The sequence below is a fragment of the Bacillus rossius genome, chromosome 1 (genome assembly GCF_032445375.1).
Source record: "Bacillus rossius redtenbacheri isolate Brsri chromosome 1, Brsri_v3, whole genome shotgun sequence".
Lineage (NCBI taxonomy): Eukaryota > Metazoa > Arthropoda > Insecta > Phasmatodea > Bacillidae > Bacillus > Bacillus rossius.
Genome location: NC_086330.1, coordinates 6,714,200 through 6,741,424, shown reverse-complemented (window position 1 = coordinate 6,741,424; position 27,225 = coordinate 6,714,200). Strand labels below are relative to the sequence as shown.

General features: G+C 43.8%; 1 protein-coding gene across 1 annotated transcript in view; it reads right to left on the bottom strand.

Annotated features, from left to right (window-relative positions):
* The window catches only part of LOC134531608 (acetylcholine receptor subunit alpha-like 1), a 38,156-nt gene that overhangs the window by 3,559 nt on the left and 7,372 nt on the right, over positions 1–27,225 (bottom strand). The window contains exons 2-6 of the mRNA XM_063367358.1: positions 22,867–22,911; positions 19,270–19,379; positions 16,791–16,971; positions 13,403–13,687; positions 6,054–6,293 (exon numbers count right to left, since the gene is read on the bottom strand). Of these exons, the coding sequence (XP_063223428.1) occupies positions 6,054–6,293; positions 13,403–13,687; positions 16,791–16,971; positions 19,270–19,379; positions 22,867–22,911 (861 nt within the window). The remainder of the gene's footprint in view (positions 1–6,053; positions 6,294–13,402; positions 13,688–16,790; positions 16,972–19,269; positions 19,380–22,866; positions 22,912–27,225) is intronic.

The following is a 27,225-nucleotide window of genomic DNA, read 5'->3' as shown; positions in this document are numbered from 1 at the left end:
TGCCACAGCCGCCAGTCACCTGCCGGTCACCTGCCGGTCACCTGCCCGTCACCTGCCGGTCACCTGCCGGTCACCTGCCGGTCACCTGCCGGTCACCTGCCCGTCACCTGCCCGTCACCTGCCCGTCACCTGCCGGTCACCTGCCGGTCACCTGCCGGTCACCTGCCGGTCACCTGCCGGTCACCTGCCGGTCACCTGCCGGTCACCTGCCGGTCACCTGCCGGTCACAGAAAGTCACCGCCAGTCACCGCCAGTCACCGCCAGTCTCCGCCAGTCACTGCCAGTCACCTTGCCAGTCACCGCCAGTCACCTGCCAGTCACCTGCCAGTCACCGCCAGTCACCGCCAGTCACCGCCAGTCACCGCCAGTCACCTGCCAGTCACCTGCCAGTCACAGAAAGTCACCGCCAGTCACCGCCAGTCACCGCCAGTCTCCGCCAGTCACTGCCAGTCACCTTGCCAGTCACCGCCAGTCACCGCCAGTCACCGCCAGTCACCTGCCAGTCACCTGCCAGTCACCGCCAGACACCGCCAGTCACCTGCCAGTCACCTGCCAGTCACCGCCAGTCACCGCCAGTCTCCGCCAGTCACTGCCAGTCTCCGCCAGTCACTGCCAGTCACCTTGCCAGTCACCGCCAGTCACCGCCAGTCACCGCCAGTCACCGCCAGTCACCGCCAGTCACCTTGCCAGTCACCGCCAGTCACCGCCAGTCTCCGCCAGTCACTGCCAGTCACCTTGCCAGTCACCGCCAGTCACCGCCAGTCACCGCCAGTCACCGCCAGTCACCGCCAGTCACCTGCCAGTCACCGCCAGTCACCGCCAGTCACCGCCAGTCACCGCCAGTCACCTGCCGGTCACCTGCCAGTCACAGAAAGTCACCGCCAGTCACCGCCAGTCTCCGCCAGTCACTGCCAGTCACCTTGCCAGTCACCTCCAGTCACCGCCAGTCACCGCCAGTCACCGCCAGTCACCTGCCAGTCACCTGCCAGTCACCGCCAGTCACCGCCAGTCACCGCCAGTCACCGCCAGTCACCTGCCGGTCACCTGCCAGTCACAGAAAGTCACCGCCAGTCACCGCCAGTCACCGCCAGTCTCCGCCAGTCACTGCCAGTCACCTTGCCAGTCACCGCCAGTCACCGCCAGTCTCCGCCAGTCACCGCCAGTCACCTGCCAGTCACCTGCCAGTCACAGCCAATCACAGCCAGTCACCGCCAGTCTCCGCCAGTCACCGCCAGTCACCTGCCGGTCACCTGCCAGTCACAGAAAGTCACCGCCAGTCACCGCCAGTCACCGCCAGTCTCCGCCAGTCACTGCCAGTCACCTTGCCAGTCAACGCCAGTCACCGCCAGTCTCCGCCAGTCACCGCCAGTCACTGCCAGTCACCTGCCGGTCACCTGCCAGTCACAGAAAGTCACCGCCAGTCACCGCCAGTCACCGCCAGTCTCCGCCAGTCACTGCCAGTCACCTTGCCAGTCACCGCCAGTCACCGCCAGTCTCCGCCAGTCACCGCCAGTCACAGCCAGTCACCGCCAGTCACTGCCAGTCACCTTGCCAGTCACCGCCAGTCACTGCCAGTCACCTTGCCAGTCACCGCCAGTCACCTGCCGGTCACCTGCCAGTCACAGAAAGTCACCGCCAGTCACCGCCAGTCACCGCCAGTCTCCGCCAGTCACTGCCAGTCACCTTGCCAGTCACCGCCAGTCACCGCCAGTCTCCGCCAGTCACCGCCAGTCACCACCAGTCACCTGCCGGTCACCTGCCAGTCACAGAAAGTCACCGCCAGTCACCGCCAGTCACCGCCAGTCACCGCCAGTCTCCGCCAGTCACTGCCAGTCACCTTGCCAGTCACCGCCAGTCACCGCCAGTCTCCGCCAGTCACCGCCAGTCACCGCCAGTCACCTGCCGGTCACCTGCCAGTCACAGAAAGTCACCGCCAGTCACCGCCAGTCACCGCCAGTCTCCGCCAGTCACTGCCAGTCACCTTGCCAGTCACCGCCAGTCACCGCCAGTCTCCGCCAGTCAACGCCAGTCACCTGCCAGTCACCCGCCAGTCACAGCCAGTCACCGTCAGTCTCCGCCGAGACCGGAAAACATTCGCGGATTAATTTCGTCATAGGCTGAAATCCAAACACGTGTACAATTATGCTGGTTCTGCTATTGGCTCGAAGTTTCAACTTCATTTGTCTGGGCCAACGAGTAGAGATTTGAAAAATTCGCGGAGTTCATTTCGTGGTAGTCTAGAATCCAAAAAACGTTTGCCTTTTTACTACATCAGTGACCGGGCCACAGTTCATCTGAATGACACTAGGCCAATGAAAAACGTTTAACAAAAGAAGTATCGAATCACTAGCGTCCCAGTTAACAGGTATCACGAACCAGTAGCCAATGAGCAGATGTAATTTTCCCAAGTGCATAGAGGATCATGGAGTGTATCCTACAGGTCATTGAAATCGCGAATTTTTCCGGTCTCTACCAATGAGAGATTATCGACCAAAGAATCATCGAATCACAAGCTACCTAGTGGATACGCCTCACAAGTTAGCACCCAATGAACACACGTGTTTGCTTGAAAAATGCAGAGGATAGTGGAGGCTATCCTAGAGGTAATTGAATCCGCGAATTTTTCCGGCTTCTACAAATCTTTAAATTAGTAGAGACTGGGAAAATTCGCGGGTTCAACGACCTCCAGGATAAACTCCACTATCCTCTACACACTCGGGCAAATGCCAACTGTTCATTGGCTGTTGACTTGTGAGTCGTCTCGACTGGGCAGCCTGTGATTCGACACTTCTACGAGTGAGGGTTTCTAATTGGCCCTCATTACTCCAGATTAACAGTGAACCAAATGGCAGAAGCAGCTCTTAGGTTATAATTATTTGAATTGTAGCATTTGACGAATTGAATCCGCGAATTTTTTCAGGTCTCTACGGCAATCACCGCCCATCCCAGCCAGCACCGCTGTCTGCTCCGTGCTCTCGATCCGGCATCTCCGCCACGACATCGCCCGTCGACGAAATACTCGCCGGAGACGTGTGACATCTGACTTCGACAACGAGCAAGCTCGTGTGTTCGCGTGTTGCAAAAAAAAAAAAACTTATAATGCGATGTCAAATTCTTAGAGACCAAAAAAATTCGCGGATTCAATTACCTCTAGGTTAGCCTCCATTATCCTCTGCATTCTTCAAGCAAATACGTGTGTTCATTGGGTGCTAACTTGTGAGGCGTCTCCACTAGGTAGCTTGTGATTCGATGATTCTTTGGTCGATAATCTCTCATTGGCCCAGTGAGCTCAAGTTAAATTTCCAGCCAATAGCAAAACCAGCAGAATTGTACACGTGTTTGGTTTCAGCCTATCACGAAATTAATCTGCGAATTTTTCCGGTTTCTAAAATTCTAAATGAACTGACAACATAGATAATTCCGTGAAAGGAATAATTAGTCAGAAAAAATATCACAGAACAGACGAACACAGTGATTCTGAAAACGTCTGTCCTTGATTATATTTCTCTGTGCTGTCAGTTCATTTAGAATTTGGCTTACGTTCATAAAAAAAATTTAAATCAAATTTCCAATTGCAAAAAAAAAAAAAATATATCAAAACATTTTCTTAGAAACCTGAATTTTTAAGTTTCAGTTTTACAGAAAAAATAGTCGTGTGGTTTTGGTCCTTAAGGGAGTGCCTCCCATTTCAGGTCATGATTTTTTATTTATATTAATCACTGATATACTTTTAGACTTTTTGAAATGTTTAATTTTCACGAAATGAAAATTTTTTCCAGCGCATACTTTTTTCATAATTTAGCTGCCAAAAGTTACATTCTTTTAAAACGTTTTTGGGTTGTAGAAATAAGGAGAATTTAATTTATTGCAGAACTGAAACTTTTTAGGTTTAACTGAAATGCCACTGGCTTCTTCAATAAATGGTTTGAATTTCTTTCAGAAAATGTTAGTAAGTTTTACCTGGCTTTTCAAAATTTCAAATTTGTTACGATCTTGACCGCCAAGAAACATGAAATAAAATAATGCTTAGCGTGATAACTCGCATACGCAAATCGTGTTTTCAAACTGCATTTCTGGACGCGAATCACTCGTAGTTTCCGCCAACCGCCGCTAGAATTCGTTGCCGGAGCAGCTACGTCGAGTAAAGAATCATTTTAATTAGCAGACAGGAAATTAAAACTATATAATGAATCTGCTCCGATAATATCGAAAAAAAAAAAGACTTTAGAAAAGTCTAAACCCCGGCTTTCGACCTGATTTTAGACAAGGAATTTTATTAAAAATTTACCCATTTTGTTAAGTTTCACTAAACAGTTAATACTATAAAGATTTATTTTGGCTGTATGAACTTTGGTTGGCGCTATTTCGTCACAAATGGCAGCACCGTGGTTACACATTTCCGTTCTATGCGACCTCCATTCCGTTCACGCAAATTTCTCCCGCCAAATTCCGTGTTTCGATAGCTAAGATGTTTACACATCAAACACGTGAATATTATCGTCTCACGGCTATGCACCTAGGCCTTAGACGACGGTGATGACCAATGTGTATGTTACCCCGCTGGGAAAACCCAGGATATGAAGTGCCATTGAATGACTCCGATGCAATCAAGCTATAGGCAAAAAATTGTAATTATAAATATAGGTCTGAAATTTACAAATAGCAGATATCAAGTTGCATGTATCTGACTAAAGAATTAGCTACAATACACAAAATTCAATGCCTATATAGTTGAATACTAAAATAAATTATCCCGAATTAAAAAAAATTGAGTGTAAATTAAAATTAAAAAAAAAAATTGTAGGATAATGGCCAGTTTCACCATCGGAGTTTCATTAGCTGGTCTGATCAAGGTTTGACCATATTTTCTGCTACACCATTGAGTTCTCTGGAAACTTCAGTCCTGGCTGTTCATGTCACCAAGTCCTGATGGACACAGCGCGAGCGGACATGTCCGGAATACCAACGGACTTAACGCAGGCTTATATTTTATTCAGGCGTAAATATTAGAGAATTATTTACAAAAATTTTCACATGATATGTAAAAACATTATAAATACGATCTTTTTTTTTGTAGCATTACAACCACTTGCTTCGTGGGATACATCTTAAGCGTTTCAAATACTTATTAAATAAAAACTTTAACAAGAGATTTTATTTCATAAAATTACTTTCGCTATTAAAAACAGCAGTTTTTTTAAAACAAAACTTATTCATATTTCAGACGGCTTCGTCTTGTAATTTTTTTTTTAATACCGGTAACTGTTTACCAGACGTTGCATCAGAAACAATGCAGCGGCCGCATGAGATACTTCCTCGAGGTAACCGAACGAACCATTTTCTCGCGTGTCGCATTTATTGTAGTGACTTCATATCGTCCCATCCCACCAATAGAAAAAAAAATTGTTAATTTATTTTTCGACCCTGTTGCTACCTGTTGCCGCATATTGAAAATGCAAGAACTTGAGTTCACGTATGTGTTGGCGAAACCTTTGGAGGGAATGAGAACAGGATAATTTTTTTAAAAAAGAGATCTATTAAATCAAGCCTCGTACACTACCTCATAGGTGGCGTTGAAACGTGTGCATTTTATGGAGAATACAGCTCCAGCTAACTTTCTAATGGCTTTTTCTCAGAAATGGTATAAATCTTTGAGAAAAAGTATAAGAACAATTTTAGTAGATAATGACCTGATATACAATTTTAGTCTGAGCTATTGTTTCCGTAAAACTAACCGTTTGGCCAAAAAATAAAAAAATAAAACATTTTTACGACCATTGAACATTGAATAATTTTTTTTTGCACACACGGGATCAATAGGGACTTTTCAGGATTTCATTAGAGTGGTATCCCTTACGCCCTTTTCACCTCGTTGTGGATGAATGCAAGGTACAATGTCTGCCTTGACCGGGCTATCAGTTGATCAATGGGGACTTCTCAGTATTTCATTAAAGTGGTATCCCTTACGCCCTTTTCAGCTCGTTGTGGATTAGTGCAAGGGTCGATGTCCGCCTTGACCGGGCCATCAGTGGACAAGCACGATGGGTGGTCACCTTGGGCAGCAGCTGGATGAAGAGGCGGTGCACCCAGGGCCGCATCTTGTGCGTGACGGGCGACCGGAAGTTGACGTTGAGCACGGCGATGGTGACGACCACGGACAGCGTGACCAGCACCATGGTGAAGAGCAGGTACTTGCCCAGCAGCGGCACGGTGAGGGAGGTGGGCGGGATGATCTCCGCCAGCAGCAGGAAGAACACCGTCAGCGACAGTAGGATGGAGATGCACAGCGACACCTGCAGACCACACCACACAAACACACCTCTCAGCGCCCCACGTCGCGTCGATATATATATTTATATGTTAGTAGAGACCGGAAAAATTCGCGATTTCAGTGACCTATAGGTAGAGACCCGGAAAATTCGCGGGTTCAACGACCTCCAGGATAGACTCCACTATCCTCTACACACTCGGGCAAATGCCAACTGTTCATTGGCTGTTGACTTGTGAGTCGTCTCGACTGGGCGGCCTGTGATTCGACACTTCTACGAGTGAGGGTCTCTAATTGGCCCTCATTACTCCAGATTAACAATGAACCAATAGCAGAAGCAGCACTAAGGTATAATTATTTGAATTTTAGCATAACACGAAATGGACCCGCGAATTTTCCGGGTCTCTACCTATAGGACGGACTCGGTGATCCTCTATGCACTCGGGCGAATTGCATCTGCTCATTGGCTGCTGACTCGTGACACCTGTTAACTGGGATGCTCGTCATTCGCCACTTATTTTGTTTACAATTTTTTCATTGGCCCAAATTCATTCAGACATACTGCGGCCCAATCACCGAAGCAGGAAAATTGCAAACTTTTTCTGGATTCTAGCCTATCGTGAAATGAATGCGCGAATTTTTCAGGTCTCTATATACTTATTAGAGACACGGAAATTTCGCGCATTCATTTAGTCGCAAGTTAGAATGCAAACCTTCACACTGTCGCACTGTGTTCATGATTGGACCGCAGTTATTTGGACACGCCCCTCCATGACCGTGAGCCAACGATGCCCAGCTAGGAGAGAAGTAAGCGAATCGGGTAGTGCCGATTAACGGGGATAAACATGCTCTCACTAAGAAATCAACCAATGGGAAAGCAAACATGAATTGAACACACCCACTACCTTAAATTCTACTCTGAAGCCAGACGAATCTGCCAAATTTCCGGGTCTCTAATATATATATACACATTTAGTATGTGAGTTAAGCTATAGTTCGATATTTCCAGAGACCGGAATAAAATTCGCGGATTCAACTACCTCTAGGACAGCCTCCATTATCCTCAGCATTTTTAAAAGCAAAAACGTGTGTTCATTTGGGTGCTAACTTGTGAGGCGTCTCCACTAGGTAGCTTGTGATTCGATGATTCTTTTGGTCGATAATCTCTCTCGTTGGCCCAGAGAGCTCAAGTTAAAACTTCGAGCCAATAGACAAAACCAGCAGAATTGTACTTTTTTTTTTTTGTATTTCAGCCTATCACGAAATTAATGCGCGAATTTTTACCGGTCTCTAGATATTTCGCATTCAAACGAATGTTACAGTTAGTTATTCCTAGAGACCTGCAAAATTCGCGGATTCATTTGGTGATATGCTACAATTCAAATAATTATACCTTAGCACTGCTTCTGCAATTGGTTCACTGTTAATCTGTAGTAATGAGGGCCAATTAGGGACCCTCACTCATAGACGTGTCGAAACACAGGCTACCCAGGCGAGACGACTTACAAGTCAACAGCCAATGAACAGTTGGCATTTGCCAGAGTGTTTAGAGGATAGTGGAGTCTATCCTGGAGGTAATTGAACCTGCGAATTTTTCCGGTCTCTAATAATGACACGAATTCTATAATAAGGGCACGTCCAACAATCCTGGCAATCCTAGCAGACGGCTAGCTCATGGGCGCGGACGTCATGCACTTATGATTAAACTTATCACTAGAGACTGGAAAAATTTCGCGGGTTGAACGACCTCCAGGATAGACTCCACTATCCTCTACACACTCGGGCAAATGCCAACTGTTCATTGGCTGTTGACTTGTGAGTCATCTCGACTGGGCAGCCTGTGATTCGACACTTCTACGAGTGAGGGTCTCTAATTGGCCCTCATTACTCCAGATTAACAGTGAATCAATGGAATAAGCAGCACTAAATTTTAATTATTTAATTATAGCATTTCACTAAATGAATCCGCGAATTTTTCAGGTTTCTAATTATTACTTCTTGAAGTAGCTTGGTTTCTGGGTTGTAGCCGCGTCCTTGGCGAATAATTCACCGACGTTTTGGTCGAAATTGTAGTCGCCATCATCAGGGAGAAGTTACCTACTATGTAGTAGCAGTAGGTAAACTGCTCCCTGATGATGGCTACTGCAATGTCGACCGAATAGTTGGTGAATTATTCGCCAAGGACGCGGCAGCAACCCAGAAGCCAAGCTATTTCAGACAAAAGTCGTGAAAGCCTGCGCAAATTGTTATTACTTCTTTATTTCAGGTTCGACGCTACGTCCATGACGTTTCAGCATGCATTTTTGAAGTGAAAACTTCTATAGGAAGGTTTGGATAGGGAGTAAATTTTCGTAAGTCGTCATCGACATGGTCACGTGACGTGTTAATGTTTTTATATTACAAGGATAAAACTAAATGTATTCTATTTTTAAAAGATACAAGTTTTTAATTTTTATCTTTATTTTCCAAGGAAATTTTAACGTTATCGTGTGGTACATATTGCGAGTATTGGATATTTTCTAGTTGGTAGTTAAGTTGAGGTTATGTTTTTTCTTTTGTTTATTTATTTACGATGTGAATTCATTCTAATGCCAGGTTATTGATTTATTAGAGATAATGTTGATTATTTTTAGATATAAGTTATTAATGTTTTATTTTTTAATGAAAAAACTTCATTTCTTCTAGTTTTAAAGTTATTCTTGGTACAAAACTTATGGGTTAGCGTCACCGACATGCTAGTGATACAATATCAAAATAATTTTTTTGCGTACATTTCACGTAGAAATTATTTCATATTACACATTTAAAAACAATAAAGACACTATTTTAAGTTTTCACTTCTGCCGACAGTCCCCATGACTGACTTTTGTTTTTTTTTGTACACATTTTCATCCTGCAACAAGGTCTGCTGATACATCGGGAACTTCAACACTGCAATGACTGTAGCTTGAACCAGTGAAGCCAAGCTGTAGTCAGTGACTCTGGCCACGATGCCCACGTATAGATCGAGAATAATCGACATGGCTTGGAATCGAATCTGGATATTGTTGATAATAGGAGAGTGATGTGACCACTCTGCCATTGGAAAAAAAAAAATTCTTTGGAACTAAAGAATTTGTAAGAGACCTTTGTTTAGCATTTCCCACCTGGGATTTGTAATTTAGTTGTAATTTAATTTAAACAACTTAGACCTTTATGGATACTCACGTACACAGTCAAGTCAATTTTGTAATGTTCCTTGTGGATGCGAGTGCAATTTCGTCCTGGTACGTGGAAATGCTACTGAAAGCCTAAGAAATTTAAAGGTATCTTGGATATGATTTGCACATTTCTGAATTGTGAGGTAGAATGGGAAAGGTTAAAGAAGATAATGTTTTTGGTGTCAAATTCTGACCAATGCAGGAAGGGTACAATGAAGTCCCATGTAATTTGCCAATGTGTTTATAAACTAGTTATGATTAGGTGGTGCAATACCCCTTTTTGTGTATTTGGCAAGGCGGATTTTTTCCCCTGCAGTCTATGTAAATAAATATGTAAATGTTAGTTCGTTCAAAATCTTAAATTTCCGAAAGTTCTTCACCGTGATTGCAATGACATTTCGACACAACTTTGCATCCGGAATACGCCCGTGATTTTATATACCAATAATGTCACACCTGTGACAGGTGAAAAGATAGATATAAATATGGGTAGTAAATTTATATTTATAATTGTTTGATTTCTAATGAGTGACATATAGAGATGTAGAGATATGTAGAGGGGAGAGAGCAATAGAGGGAGATATAGATATAGAAAGATGAATAGATATAGATAAAGAGAGTTAAAAAGAGGTATATATATACACGTATATGTAGATATAACGATAATGAATTAGAGAAAGATAGATGATTTGTATGGATGTGCCTAATTCAAACAAATTACAAAAAAAGGGGCGTGGCTGGGTCATGGACACGGCCGTGTGTTGTACGTGAATACGTGTACGTAACAGGCAATATTTTCTATACAAAATATAAATAGCGTTATTTTTTTTTTCAAACACCATATATATTTACCGTAACTATTTTTCACTAATGTTTTATATATGAAATCGATAGATTTTGACGAGAGCTGACGATTGAAACACAAACGAATGTCGTAGCTTCTCCGAGTCAATAGTTATACTAAATGGAAATCTCGAAACGCAAGCAAAATGACCAAAATGGCGGCGCTTCCCCCTCCCTCCACCGCGCGCGATGCGTCACAGTCTTCACTTAGCGTGACGAATTCGTTGACTTTTAGCTATCCAGTGATGTAATGGAGATGATAGATATGTAGTTGCAACACCGAATTGTATTCCCCCCCCCCCCCCCGATTTTGTTATCATTCGTTTATTTGAATAGTCTCCCACTACGGAAGCAATTTTAAAAGACGTGTTCACGTTGAAAAATAGATCGAGGCATTGCAGCGCGTGCCGGGCGTAACCCCGGAGAAGGTTGCTGACCGCGCGGCGAAAGGATACCTTCTCGCCCGAGTTGGAGGGCAGGTAGAAGACAATGACGCGACCTCACCGCGACAGAGGACACGGGATCAACGCGTCACCTTCTCGCCCGAGTTGGAGGGCAGGTAGAAGACAATGACGTGACCCTGACAGAGGCCACGGGATCAATGCGTCACCTTCTCGCCCGAGTCGGAGGGCAGGTAGAAGACAATGACGCGACCTCACCGCGACAGAGGACACGGGATCAACGCGTCACCTTCTCGCCCGAGTCGGAGGGCAGGTAGAAGAAAATGATGCGACTTGACCCACGATAGAGGACACGGGATCAATGCGTCACCTTCTCGCCCGAGTCGGAGGGCAGGTAGAAGACAATGACGCGACCTGACCGCGATGGAGGACACGGGAACAATGCGTCACCTTCTCGCCCGAGTCGGAGGGCAGGTAGAAGACAATGACGCGTCCTCACCGCGTTAGAGGACACGGGATCAATGCGTCACCTTCTCGCCCGAGTCGGAGGGCAGGTAGAAGACGATGACGCGACCCGACCGCGACAGAGGACACGGGATCAATGCGTCACCTTCTCGCCCGAGTCGGAGGGCAGGTAGAAGACAATGACGCGTCCTCACCGCGACAGAGGACACGGGATCAATGCGTCACCTTCTCGCCCGAGTCGGAGGGCAGGTAGAAGACGATGACGCGACCCGACCGCGACGGAGGACACGGGATCAATGCGTCACCTTCTCGCCCGAGTCGGAGGGCAGGTAGAAGACGATGACGCGACCCGACCGCGACAGAGGACACGGGATCAATGCGTCACCTTCTCGCCCGAGTCGGAGGGCAGGTAGAAGACAATGACGCGTCCTCACCGCGACAGAGGACACGGGATCAATGCGTCACCTTCTCGCCCGAGTCGGAGGGCAGGTAGCAGACAATGACGCGACCTGACCGCGATGGAGGACACGGGATCAATGCGTCACCTTCTCGCCCTAGTCGGAGGGCAGGTAGAAGACGATGACGCGACCCGACCGCGACAGAGGACACGGGATCAATGCGTCACCTTCTCGCCCGAGTCGGAGGGCAGGTAGAAGACAATGACGCGACCCGACCGCGACAGAGGACACGGGATCAATGCGTCACCTTCTCGCCCGAGTCGGAGGGCAGGTAGAAGACGATGACGCGACCCGACCGCGACAGAGGACACGGGATCAATGCGTCACCTTCTCGCCCGAGTCGGAGGGCAGGTAGAAGACAATGACGCGACCTGACCGCGATGGAGGACACGGGATCAATGCGTCACCTTCTCGCCCTAGTCGGAGGGCAGGTAGAAGACGATGACGCGACCCGACCGCGACAGAGGACACGGGATCAATGCGTCACCTTCTCGCCCGAGTCGTAGGGCAGGTAGAAGACAATGACGCGTCCTCACCGCGACAGAGGACACGGGATCAATGCGTCACCTTCTCGCCCGAGTCGGAGGGCAGGTAGAAGACAATGACGCGACCTGACCGCGATGGAGGACACGGGATCAATGCGTCACCTTCTCGCCCTAGTCGGAGGGCAGGTAGAAGACGATGACGCGACCTGACCGCGATGGAGGACACGGGATCAATGCGTCACCTTCTCGCCCGAGTCGGAGGGCAGGTAGAAGACGATGACGCGACCCGACCGCGACAGAGGACACGGGATCAATGCGTCACCTTCTCGCCCGAGTCGGAGGGCAGGTAGAAGACGATGACGCGACCCGACCGCGACAGAGGACACGGGATCAATGCGTCACCTTCTCGCCCGAGTCGGAGGGCAGGTAGAAGACAATGACGCGACCCGACCGCGACAGAGGACACGGGATCAATGCGTCACCTTCTCGCCCGAGTCGGAGGGCAGGTAGAAGACGATGACGCGACCCGACCGCGACAGAGGACACGGGATCAATGCGTCACCTTCTCGCCCGAGTCGGAGGGCAGGTAGAAGACAATGACGCGACCTGACCGCGATGGAGGACACGGGATCAATGCGTCACCTTCTCGCCCTAGTCGGAGGGCAGGTAGAAGACGATGACGCGACCCGACCGCGACAGAGGACACGGGATCAATGCGTCACCTTCTCGCCCGAGTCGTAGGGCAGGTAGAAGACAATGACGCGTCCTCACCGCGACAGAGGACACGGGATCAATGCGTCACCTTCTCGCCCGAGTCGGAGGGCAGGTAGAAGACAATGACGCGACCTGACCGCGATGGAGGACACGGGATCAATGCGTCACCTTCTCGCCCTAGTCGGAGGGCAGGTAGAAGACGATGACGCGACCCGACCGCGACAGAGGACACGGGATCAATGCGTCACCTTCTCGCCCGAGTCGGAGGGCAGGTAGAAGACAATGACGCGACCTGACCGCGATGGAGGACACGGGATCAATGCGTCACCTTCTCGCCCTAGTCGGAGGGCAGGTAGAAGACGATGACGCGACCCGACCGCGACAGAGGACACGGGATCAATGCGTCACCTTCTCGCCCGAGTCGGAGGGCAGGTAGAAGACAATGACGCGACCTGACCGCGACAGAGGACACGGGATCAATGCGTCACCTTCTCGCCCTAGTCGGAGGGCAGGTAGAAGACGATGACGCGACCCGACCGCGACAGAGGACACGGGATCAATGCGTCACCTTCTCGCCCGAGTCGGAGGGCAGGTAGAAGACGAGCACGGACAGGAACGAGATGCCGACGCACGGGATGATGAGGTTGACGGTGTAGAAGAGAGTCTTGCGGCGCAGCGTGATGTTGAAGATGATGTCCGGGTAGGGCTCCTCGCAGCAGCTGTAGAACTTCTCGTTGCGGATGGCGGGCACGCGCATGATGTCCCACTCCACGGACAGGTAGTAGTCCTGCAGGTCGATGCCCATGTCGATGGTGTCCGAGTCGGGGCCCTGGGATATGTGCCTGAGGTCCACCTGCCGGCAGACGGACGGGAAGCCTATGACGTACATGCTATATTGCGCAGACCCGAATACTCACGTTGGCAAGCCTAATTTCACAGACGAGAGAGCCAAACGCCCGATCGTGCATATTCGGCTTTTTTTATTGTAAATAAATATACAACTCATGATAACTAATGGTCATTTAGGTTAGGTTATCTTTGAAAGATTTGTGCAATGGGAGTGCATGACTTGATGTAGGCTTTTGGACATACGCCATTTCTATGCTCATGTATGTCTGTAGAAGTCGCACCTGTGTTTTCGTACCATGCGCGTCTCTGCCTGAGGACGGGAGCAGATAGCAGTTACCGAAACGTCGCTTGTTTCTGTTTTAGAAAACTGTTGTGTTTGTTTCGTCTTTTTCGTTTTGTCGTGTTTTTGTCTCGTTTTGACTGTTGTGCTGAATTTTTTTGGGTTCAATATTTTTGTGCTGTCATCATTTGTGGGTTTTTTTTCGTTCTCTTCTGTTTTTGGAAAACTATTTTGTTTGTTTCGTCTTTTCGTTTTGCTGTGTTTTTGTCTCGTTTCAACTGTTGTGCTGAATTTTTTGGGTTCGGTATTTTTATGCTGTCATCATTTGTGAGGGTTTTTTCGTTTTTGTTAGTCCATTTTTCTTTGTTTTTCTTTTGTTTTGTTTGTTGACCATATTCCTGTTGTGGAGTATTGTGTGGTATTTATATCCTGACAACAGCAATTTTTTGCTTAATTTGTGTTTTGTCATTTGTGTTTTTTGTAGTTTTCTTCTACAGACATACATGAGCATAGCAATAGCGTATGTCCAAAAGCCTACATCAAGTTAGGTTAGGTTGGCTACATTATAAATACTTAAAAACATTGTGGACGCTTGATTTGTTTAGGATAGCTACATAAAATAAACTGTGAAATCATGTGAACGGTTTCCTAGCCCTGGATAGCTACATATTAAAAACTTATTTGCTAAGCAACCATAAAATGATTTTACAGTATTTTTAATGTAGCTATACTTATCTAGTGTAACCAACCTTCCACACCTTCCACAATGATTTAAAGTATTTATCATGTAGCTAACCTATCCTAATCGACCGCAAAATTTAATGCCACACCGGTTTATACAAGGAGATAGAACGAAAAAAAAGCGAGCATGAACTTCGGGGAACTTCGGGTGTGGCTCTCTCGTCTGTGAAATGAAGGCTTGCCAACGCGAGTATTCGGGTCTCTGCAATATAGAATGTACATCATAGGCTTCCCCAGACGGACAACTCTTCAGCTCCGCGCCGCCGTCTTTTGTCAACAACAACAGTTTCCACGGGCCATTGTCTTAAGTAGCTTGGCGTCTGAGTTGTAGCCGCGTCCTTGGCAAATAATTCAACCGACGTTTTTCTGGTCGAAATCGCAGTCGCCATCATCAGGGAGCAGTTACCTAATCATCTCCCTGATGACGGCGACTGCAATGTCGACCAAAACTTCGGTGAAATTACTCGCCAAAGGACGCGGCTACAACCCAGAAGCCAAGCTACTTAACACCGTTTTAAATACTTTTATTTCAGGTAAAAAAATACTTGATTAGGGTTGTGTAGTTTATGACCTATGCTTAGCTGCTCATGCTTAAAAAACACGTTATCATTCATTACCTTCGTCATAAAAATTTCTGTCTAAATCACTTTTTATGACATGAAACATCAATATAATATATAATAATATATAATATATTATAATGTTTTAAAAAAATGTTATTTATATATTTAGGTGCATGAATAGAAAGTAAAAATTGATGAAGAAGTTGTTTGTGTAATTTGAAGAGTTTAAGAATTTTATTTAAAGAAAAATCTCAAATGTACAAAATAATTCACAATTAAAATTTTTTAAAATTTCAAATATTTGAGCCGATGTTGGTCAATTTTTAAACTAACTTCGGACATTGAAAACGCGAATGTCTATACAGAACTCTACGATCTTTTTAAGACACTATAAATTTGTCAGGTAAATAAAATATTTATTTTATAACAAAACCTTCTAAGAATGATATATTTTTTAAAATGGGTATGCGTAGGCCTTTTAATTCTTAGTATGGATTAAGTATCTGATTTTTACACATAGGTTTTTGAATGTTAGAGTTGGTATATATTTTACCTTTAATGGAATCATAATTATGTACCTAATTTTAATTTCAAGAGGTAGAGAATTCAAATAATAGTTAAACACGCACCTATTTCATTTTAACTATGGTTATTTGTCGAACCTGTAATTTTTTATAGTATTTCAGATTAAATTATTATTTTTTGTATATTGATCAAGGATCGAACCCAGGCCATCAAATCAATCATTATTCTGAGTGATTTTTTAAAAAAATTATTTTGGAATTTTCCCCGAAACTCTAGCTTATGCCCGGTATGGAACCGGCATGGTATGAGGAAGTTGGAAAAGAAAATAATTGGTCTATAACAATGTTCCAATAACTTGACTTTTCTCTGTAAATGTCGCAGTAAGGGAGTCATTCCTAGGGGACTCACAGTCAAATACCCGGCCAACAGCAAACAGGCTCAACAAATAACCCGGAAAGCCAGCCAAAAGCTACCGAGTGAAAGAATTGCAACATATCACTGTCAAAAAAATCACATTTGAACAATGAAATTTCGGCACCACAGCTTGGAATTCAGTCCATCCTTAATACTAAATATTTCAAAAAAATGCTTAGCAACTGCGTATGTCCAAAAGCTTACATCATGCCTTGGCAATATATCCATAAAAGAACACTTGACTATCGTCGGCTTACTTCTAAAACCTCGTAACTTCATTTCTGTCAATTTTACAGGAGAACTTATGAGATTTTGGAGCACGGTTTCGACTGGCAAAGATACGAGGTTTTATAATTTGTGAATATAAAAGAGACTAAGTAGAGTTGACTTACGAGGTTTTATCAGCATATGCTTTATGAAAAAATGAAAAAAAAAATATATACCAAACACATTCGGAATATAAAACTGGGAAAATCTGAAGTAATCCGACGCTATGTACCACTTTGCACATTGTTGTGTACGAATGTGTTCCCTCGACGCAGGTCGGAGCAACCACGTGACTGCGGTGGAGAGCGCTGACTCACCATGTATCCGTCGTAGGTCCACGAGCCGAACTTCATGAAGCACGTCTGCTCGTCGAACGGGAAGTACTCGACGTCGATCTCGCAGAAGGACTTGTAGATGGCGGGCGGCTTCCAGGTCACCTTGCCCGTGTGGTGCAGGATGGCCTTGGTCATGATGGTCACCTCGTAGTTGCCGTCGGCGCTGCCGGGAAACAAGGTCGTGAGAGTCCTCGAGCAGTCTCGACGGACAGCATCCCACTACCACCACGACGATCTCTGGTCGCGAATCATCTGCTCATCCCCGCAAGGTCAAGAGAGTCATCCATAGAGACCGGAAAAATTTCGTGATAGGCTGAAATCCAAACACGTGTACAATTCTGCTGGTTTTGCTATTGGCTCGAAGTTTAACTTGAGCTCTCTGGGCCCATCAGAGATTATAGACCAAAGTATCATCGAATCACAAGCTACCTAGTGGAGACACCTCTCACAAGTTTGCACCCAATGAACACATGTGTTTGCTTGAAAAATGCAGAGGATGTAATTGAATCCGCGAATTTTTCCGGTCTCTAGTCATCCATAATCACACGGGTACTAAATTAACTTTCTCAGAACATGAAATTTCACGAATAATCTTGGAGTGTTAACAAAACACTTGAAAATAAACATCGCGGCCATTTTCTGGAGTTGCTTGGATCGTAACCGCGTCGATGGCGGAAGATATCACCGACGTTTCGGTCGACCTCGCAGTCGCCGTCGTCAGTCGCGAACATCAGCAGGTAACTGCTCCCTGATGATGGTGACTGCAACGTCGACCGAAATGTCGGTGATGTCTTTGACTTCGACGCGGCTGCAACCCAGAAGACAAGCAACTCCAAAAACCCCAAAAAAACTTGGTAAGTAGGATAAGAGGAACCCAAAAATGCAATATTGGTTTGAACAGTATTCGTTCCATAACAATTTTGTTTTGTGCAATATCGAAAATATCGTCAGGGCAGACATCACACATTAAGAGATTGTCGAGAACCAATTCGGAGTGTCTATTAACAATGATGTTTTAATTGAAGTTATTAAAAAAAAATGAATTTTCTAATAGACTACAATGACTTCAGATATGGGAATCTATTATTAACAGCAGGTCACAATTAGCCTCAGGAATTTCATTAAATAATGAACTTTACTTCAAAAAAGCCAAATTTTGATAATTCAGCGATATAATAGTTACAGCCAATATATAATAGTTATAACCAAGATGGCATCCATCGGTTCGTACCTCCCTACTCAAACACACTATCTTTCTTTTCACATGTCAGTTTACCTTGTTCACGACAGATCACATAACTGAATAGTGCGAGATCGCTGTCGTTTATACGAAAAATTAGTTACTTTAAGAACGAATTTGTTTGTTTCAAGAAAATTTACATTGGAAAAAGTCAGCATATTTACTGTAAATATAAGAGGGCACTAATGTTGTTAGTTCACGGTTGAATGAACGATTTCTTCAGGCCCTGCCTATTTTAGGAAGCCAAATCCACTAGTCGTCATCAATTCAGACGACAGGGAGGACGTAATAAACTAAACTGACAAGGCAAGCGGTAGAAATATATATTTATTTACTCGTCTTATCTTGACACGTGGCGAAGTTAAGTCTTACACTTAAGTACGGATTAAAATAAATAAAAAATATTTATTTTTTTAAATAAAAGTGAACATTAAATAGAAAAACAAAAGAAATACCACTCTCAAAAACGACTAAACTAAGCAAATAGTTAACACTTAAACTACGGAAAAAAAACATATAGTTAGGTAATAATTTTGTTTTCAATTTTTGCTCTTAATTGTTGGTCTGATATCATGCAGAGAAAAAATTGAATAAAATATAAATAAAAATTAAAAAAGAAGAATAAAAACATCCAAAAATTACATAACAAAAACGAATACTGTAAACTACATAGTATTCTTTAAAAACTAAAAACTATTAATTATTTAATAAGCATAATTCGCTAATTTACTTATAACATAATAAGTATAGACAACCATACACACACACTCTCGTACCAGAAGGTGCTTAAAAGTGAATAAAATACAAGGCTCACATTTACTACTCAATTCAAACTACAATATATATTTTTTAAATATTTCAAAACAGACCTTGTGCAAACTGACTGTGAAATGTGTTGCCTTACCGACATCTGTCTGCAGTGTTTACTGGGTTACTGGCATCTCGGCATTTACCTGCAGTGTTTCGGTATCAGGATGTCGGAATAAGTGATCGACCCGGGAGCGAAAATAACTGTAATCATCACGTTATCACGCCCTTAGCGCTTTACAAACATTACTCTATTCTAGAAACTAATAGACTCTACTTACATATTGTAGAGCAGACTTCGGGCAGTCAGATGTGCTCGGAGGGCACATCTACGCCACCGTAGTCGTCTGGGTTCCTCTCCTGCCGCATGCTCTACAGTGACTGGTCTACAGAGAGGGAGTGTGCTCTACTCACTTGTTGTAGAGCACGATGTCGGGCAGCCATATGTGCTCTGAGGGCACGTGCAGGGTGTCTACTCCGCCGTAGTCGTCCGGGTTCCACTTCAGTTTGTAGTCATTCCACTCCTGCGACCCACACATTGTTTCTCAGTACATGCTCATACCCCAGCACTCACATAATGCATGTATGGACAGCCACACATGGCACCTCTTACAACTTCATCGGTCAGAGTAGACTTAAAGCACAAATACAACTGCTTAACACTGTAGATTGGACTACAGTGCTCTAGACGACCCTGAACCGTTCATAGACAAAGAGACATAGTCACCCTTTCACACGTGATCTGCCAAAGGTTGTGACATAGTTATCGACCAATGATAACTCTATAAAAATGCTTGATAACCTATAGGCAGTTGAGTATAGCGTGGAAGTTGAATAAACGAGGCTCTAATTATAACTAGAGACCTGAAAAATTTGAGGATTCAATTCGTGAAATGCTACAATTCAAATAATTATACCTTAGTGCTGCGTCTGCCATTGGTTCACTGTTAACCTGGAGTAATGAGGGCCAATTAGAGACCCTCACTCGTAGAAGTGTCGAATCACAGGCTGCCCAGTCGAGACGACTCACAAGTCAACAGCCAATGAACAGTTGGCATTTGCCCGAGTGTACAGGGGAATGTGCAGTCTATCCTGAAGGCCATCGAAACCGCGAATTTTTCCGGTCTCTAGTAATAGGGGTTGCACAATGCTCCGTCGCTCATCTATCAATTGAGACCGGAAAAATTCGCGGATTCAATTACCTCTAGGATAGCCTCCATAATCCTCTGCATTTTTCAAGCAAACACGTGTGTTCATTGGGTTATAACTTGTGAGGCGTCTCCACTAGGTAGCTCGTGATTCGATGATTCTTTGGTCGATAATAATCTCATTGGCCCAGAGAGCTCAAGTTAAACCTCGAGCCAATAGCAAAACCAGCAGAGTTGTTCACGTGTTTGGATTTCAGCCTATCACGAAATTAATCCGCGAATTTTTCCGGTCTCTATCTATCAAACATCTGCTTTGCTGTGCTTTCTATGCTTATTCTCCTCAGTGAACTTTGGTAGCATCGACATTGAAAAATTCAAATACGTAAAGGCTTAGGACGCCACATTCATAGATTTTCATACACTGTCAAACTGTAAGTTGTGATATCCGCACAGTTTGTGGTTTATTAAAATAAAATAAAAACTGTTGAACCCAAATGATTTCACTGGGAAAATTATTTGTTGCAGGCAATCACTAACATTATTTTCAGGCATTCCATAAAATTTGGCGATATTCCTTAGCAAAGTTAAATAATCAATAATAAAAATATCTTTTTGTGTCTGAACTCAAGATGGTATCTATCTGTTTGTGCTGCGCATCATCAACTATAAGTTTTCGGTAAGAATGAGAATCGCACGTTCTTTTTCAAGATACCATAGTCGGTGCACACCAGTGAGCACTGGGCAATGTTTAGTAACAATCTAAAAAGAATAGCTCGTAGTCAGACGTTCGTAGGTTGGGCGTCCTGAATATGCTTATTTATTTAACATGAATCAGGCGGGTGACGTGTGTTTTTACCTTCAAATAATTAATATTTACCTGTTTGGCACCCTTTTCATTTTGTAGAGTTTTTAAATGAATTAACTGCAATGGAAGGTAAAAATAAATTGCCACAACCTTTAGGTTTGTAATTTTTGAGGGTTTGAACAGTTAGATAAAAAAAATTAATTCATCTAGAATAAATACCCACTATAAAATCTAGTACCTTATTGCAGTAAATTTAAACATGAAAAGATTAAGCTCTAAAATCAAATTAGGTCTCCTTATTTATACGTTCTAGAAAAGGAAAAATTTCGTCATTTTACATCTAATAATTTAAATGATATCGACACATATATTTTCATTTTGCAGAAGCACATTACTTAAAAAATCAGCAAGTAAAGCATTGGTTAGGTCAACAGTAAATACTAAGATAAAATGTAACGTATTTAAATGAGAATCAGCATGGCAGCAGAAGTAGCCACCGAGGATTGGTCCCGGATTGTCATAGAGGACTTAACAAGCTGACTGCGCGGGGAAATGAGCATTATTAAGGCCCTGTCGCACTGGCAAATATTTGTTTCAAATATGTTTGTAAATATAGTTGGAGGAGTAGTATTGAAGGGGATACAGCTCACAATTTCCTCCATCAAATATATTTGGACAAATAACCTCAAATATATTTTAAATCACGTCACACTATAGAAGTTTATTTTTAGCCTGTGCTTTCTCAAAATTTTTATTTTAATCTCAATTTTAAAATTCAATAATGCATCACAGTGCTTAAAGGAATTTTAAAACTTTTATATTTGTGTATTTTTAAATTTTTTGTACTACATGTCTAATTTTAATCCACAATAATATTATTTACATAATACAAAAATACAGTTATTTTTTTAAGTTATAGAAATCAAATTTCATTTTTATACATAAAATGATTTCACTTACCTACTATATATATAAACATTATTTTAGTTATTTAACTTTTATAGCCTCTTTAATAACCCACGAGTCCTTCGCCATTTTAAAGAATCGTTGGGACGAAAATGGATGTCACTTCCGTTTTCGCTAAGCACAGTTTTGATTGGCCGATTGCATTCAACGTGCAGCATATTTTATAACCCGTCCTAAGTGCCAGATTTTTTGGTGGGAACTCAAGTATGTAATCCAACTTGTAAACCAAACATGGTGGCGCTAGTGACGTTTTCGGTGACGTCATAAGTAGAGACGGGAAAAATTCGCGACTTCAACGACCTCCATGATAGATTCCACTATCCTCTACACACTCGGGCAAATGCAAACTGTTCATTGGCTGCTGACTTGTGAGTCGTCTCGACTGGGCGGCCTGTGATTCGACACTTCTACGAGTGAGGGTCTCTAATTGGCACTCATTACTCCAGATTAACAATGAACCGATGGCAGAAGCAGCACTAAGGTATAATTATTTGAATTGTAGCATTTCACGAATTGAATCCGCGAATTTTTCAGGTCTCTAGTCATAAGTAGAGACACGGAAATTTCGCCCATTCATTTAGTCACACTGTGCTCATGATTGGCCCGCAGTTATTTGGACACGCCCCTCTGAGACCGTGAGCCAACGACGCCAAGCTAGGAGAGAAGTAGGCGAATCGGGTAGTGCCGATTAACAAGGATAAACATGCCCTCGCTAAGGAATCAACCAATGGGAAAGCGAACATGGGTTGAGCACACCTATTACCTTACATTCTACTCTGAAGCCAGACGAATCTGCGAAATTTCCGAGTCTGTAGTCATAAGCCTCGGAAGGCGTTGGAAGCGAACATTTGTCAGTGTGACAGGGTCTTCACCATCTTGAACAAAGACAACTGCTTCAGTGTGTAACTCAGGGTTTCCGTCCCGAAGTTACAATTCCAACCACGTGTCGGCAACATCTCTCGGCGAATGTCTGAGTGAGAGGTATCTCTGCTGGCAGCTCTACAGATGATACTTTACGTTTCTTTCATTTCCCACTTACGGAAGTTGCAAACGTCAACATGGCTCGCACTACCTCACGAAATTAATGCTCACCTGTTCCACCCACACGTTCGTTGTCATAATCTGATTTTTCAAGTTCTGGAAAAAAAACCAAAACAACGATTAGTAGAGAAACATTTTCTCCAACGATCAAATAACATGAATATTCTAATGGAGACATAAATAGAGACACAAGGATTCAATGAATCATTAAATTTGAAGCATATATGCATTTGATATGCTTTAATGATATGACCACATTTATGTTGAAATGCCATGTATAGAAACCGGAAAAATTCGCGGGTTCAACGACCTCCAGGATAGACTCCACTATCCTCTACACTCTCGGGCAGCTGTTGACTTGTGAGTCATCTCGACTGGGCAGCTTGTGATTTGACACTTCTACGAGTGAGGATCTCTAATTGGCCCTCATTAATTACTCCAGATTAACAGTGAGCCAATGGCAGAAGTAGCACTAAGGTATAATTATTTGAATTGTAGCATTTCACGAATTGAATCCGCGCATTTTTCAGGTCTCTAGCCATGTATGACCCAGAGCCAGAAGTAAAAATCTGTAACGAGTCAAAATGATGAAAGACTTTGATTAAGTATGATTGTGGACATACACCTGTCTACGGTCATAGCAGTAACAGCTCTGCGGATCAGATACTACCCAAAAAAACAACAGAGAACTTATAGTTATCAGAAGTATTTTTTAACAAACACGTGAAAAATACTAGTCATTGCCCTTCAATGAAGGTTCTTCATAAACTAAGCGTGGCCAGGAATAGTCATTTCAAGGTCCATCGTGTCAGTATGAACTGAATAGAGGATTTATCATATTTTTGGTTTGTTAACCCAGCCCTCTTAGCCGTTGGGCCCTAACGGCCTGGGGCCCCCACGGGCGTGGATTTGGATACTCCGTATACACGTAACAGGAGAGGTGTTAGAGATCAGGCTATGTCCAGAGGCTGATGCTACCCATCCCAGCTTGGACACCACCTTCAACCCCTGCCTCACTCAGCTGACCAGACAATTGGCTGCGTCCTAAGCTCTGAGACGTCATCAGCACTGCTGGCGCCCTCCCCGATCTCCCACATCACACTGGGACCCCTCAAAACACCCGGTGAACCCGTGGTCCGGTGGAGGCCTAGTACCGGAGCTGTGTCGTCGCTCACCACGTCGATTCCGCATCGGGCTGACATAGAACTGACAGAAAATTACCAAATAAATTAAACCGTTTATAGTGTAAATCATAATATTTAAATCATTACAATCTAAATGTCCAACATAATACTCCTTATTGTAAGAACGAATAATTTTGTGTTACCAAAATGGGCACCAATAAATACAAATAGAAACAGCAGCCCAAATAATACAAGTAGAGTACACATGGGGCTCCGGGGACAGGCTTCGGCTTGAGGAGCCGGGGCTGAGGTCCGCCATCTTGGATTGTGACGTCACGGTGGCCATCTTTGATGACCGAGACCTTCGACCTTGACCCCCGCAGCAATCTTGGATCCACCATCTTTAAATCGAGCACTCCACTCACTAATGCTGCACATTTTGTTACGGCCGCCAGATTGGATGTATATGTCGTTATATTTGCACTTTTCGTTACAGACGCCATCTTGGATTCAGGTACGTTGCAATTTTCGTTACAGCCGCCATATTGAATTCTAATAACGTGTCCGCCATCTTGGATTTGATTTCACAGCCATTTTTTTTCGAGTTTAACGACACGGTCGCCATCTTGTTTTCATCTGCTGGAGCCCGACATCTTCGAAACCGACGTATTTGTTTCTGCTGTTTACTCCTAGAGAGCGTCAGCGTCGCTCTGTCTCATCACATAAGGACGATGATCCATTACTTAACAGAGCTAATATGATCCTTATCGCCATATTAATTTAAAAAAATACATTGGAAGCGCTGTGATTCGAACCACACCTGCAGCCAGTAGGGAAACACTCCTTTCAGGCGAGAGTATTAAAGGCGAAGAGCTTGCAATAACCTCAGCAGGCAACTCTACCCTGATGATGGCGACCTACAATGTTGACCGAAACGTCGGTGTTATATTTGCCTTGGACGCGGCAACAACTTTATATAAAATTAAAAACAAATGCGCATTCGCATGTTAACAAAAAATTAATGTTTGAACTCAACTGGTAGAGACCGGAAAAATTCGTGATATCAATGACCTGTATGATATACTACATGATCCTCTATGCACGCGGGAAAAATTACATTTGCTCATTGGCTACTGACTCGTGACAGCTGTTATCTGGGATGCTCGTGATTCGATACTTCTTTTGTTAAAGGTTTCTCATTGGTCCAGAGTAATTCAGATTAACTGTGGTCCAATCACTGATGCAGTAAAAAGGTACACGTTTTTGGATTCTAGCCTATCACGAAATGAATCAGCGAATTTTTCAGGTCTCTATAGACTAGGGTTAAACTTAATATTGTAATTTTTTAATTGGAAACTGATAATAGTGAGTGTGAAATCATTAGCGCCCTTGCACGAGCACACGTGTCGTGTGCGCGCGAGAGGCGGCGACTTGCGCCGCTGTTGCGCGCGGGCTTGTAGCCGCGGGATCGATGAAGGCAGCCAGCGCGCTGTGAATGGGACCCGGGCCACGTCCCGCTTGGAGGTCCCTGGAGCGCTGACCGCCGCTCGCTCCCGGGGCCTCGCCCCGCCTCGCCGGGGCCCCTCGCACGGCCGGCACTGGGAGACACGCCACAGTATACAGGCTGAGTCGGAACTACACTCGCCTGCAGTCCCGCGCCACATGGACCTCCTCCTCCACTATACAGGCTGAGTCCGAACTCCACCGACAGACTTGTTCATTCCAGAAGGGCCTGGCACTTCTCCCCCCCCCCCCCGAACCCACCCCGTATCCACGCCCATGCTATTGTGTACAAGTTGTCTTTATTCACGTATACATAAGTTGTCAGCTGACAGTTATGAATTACATTTTCACAGAACCACTCAAATTTTTTATTATCTCTTCTCACGTAATCCATACGTTTTCAAATAAAAAAAATATTATTCTAAATACAATTTTTTTTTGTAAAAACAAATTTCAGAAGACTTTTTTTTCGTTATTCCATAACTTCCTACGTATTTTATTTTTATCAGCAACCGTACAGAACAGACGGAACATAATCTCTTGTTAAGAAGAAGCCTGACACGTCACAGCCAGTCCAGTCCAGCCCAGAAAGATGGACAAGTGGACGCGTGTGGCCGAGTGGCTCAAAACTGTGTGTGTGGACAGGCGCGAGGTATAAGGCGAACCATTGGCTCTAGTGAGGAGTGCGAATTGTGGACGTGATTGGAAGATTATTTATTTATTTTATTTTGTATTTTTGTTCCTTTGATCCCACATGGAGTCAAGGCTCCGGGATATAGAACATGTCACGTTATACATGTTGTTCCCTTTACATACAAATATGTATGTGCAGTAGGGACCGGAAAAATTCGCGGGTTAATTTACCTCTAGTACAGACTCCATAGTACTCAACAAATTCGGGGAAATGACACCTGTTCATTGGCTGCTGATTCGTGAGACGTCTTAACCAATTTGTCCATGATTCGGCACTTTCTTGGTTTAGGTTTTTCCATTGGCCCGAAGTTCCCCAGATGAAATGTGGGCCAATCGCAGAAGCTCTACGAAGTATACTTTTTTGGATGTCAGTCTATCGCAAAATGAACTCGCGAATTTTTCAGGTCTCTAATGTGCAGACATTAATATTTACATGATGCAAGTTAAAAAAAAAACATGTTACACAATTTAACTGTACCGTGATACTCGATAGTTTATGCAAAACATGAAGCAGCTGTTATCACAAGTCCATTCAACAAATTAACAGTTCAATTTCTCTATTATCAATCAAATTAAAGTAGATCTGATGGCAGAAGGGGCAAGAAATTGTAATTGTATTTGCGATGTAAATTTAAGGGGAAGAGTTGAATCGGTCACAAGTTCCTGTAATTAAAGAATATGAATCTGTTTAGGATATAAGGAAGTACCAAATTCCTGCAGAAAGATGAAAAGATCCTACATAAAGATAAACATAAGATCATGCATAGGTTTCTTGGTGGTTCTTCCTACACATGGTAATCGAACCACCGGAGAAAGTATGAATATGTTGTTTAATATGGATTATATGAGGACCGGCTTTAAAACGGATTTGATTAACTGAAATTTACATAAGCAAATATATGTTGCTGAAATGTATATATACATATACATGATCGCATTTAATCATACATAATCATATAATCTATATAAATAATTATAAAAAATATATAAAGGAATTTTGCCCTTAAACCAATATAAAATAATCAAAGAGAATGTAGTGGCTAATAATGTTATGCAGAATTCCATTTTTAAAATAAATTTCCTTCTTTTA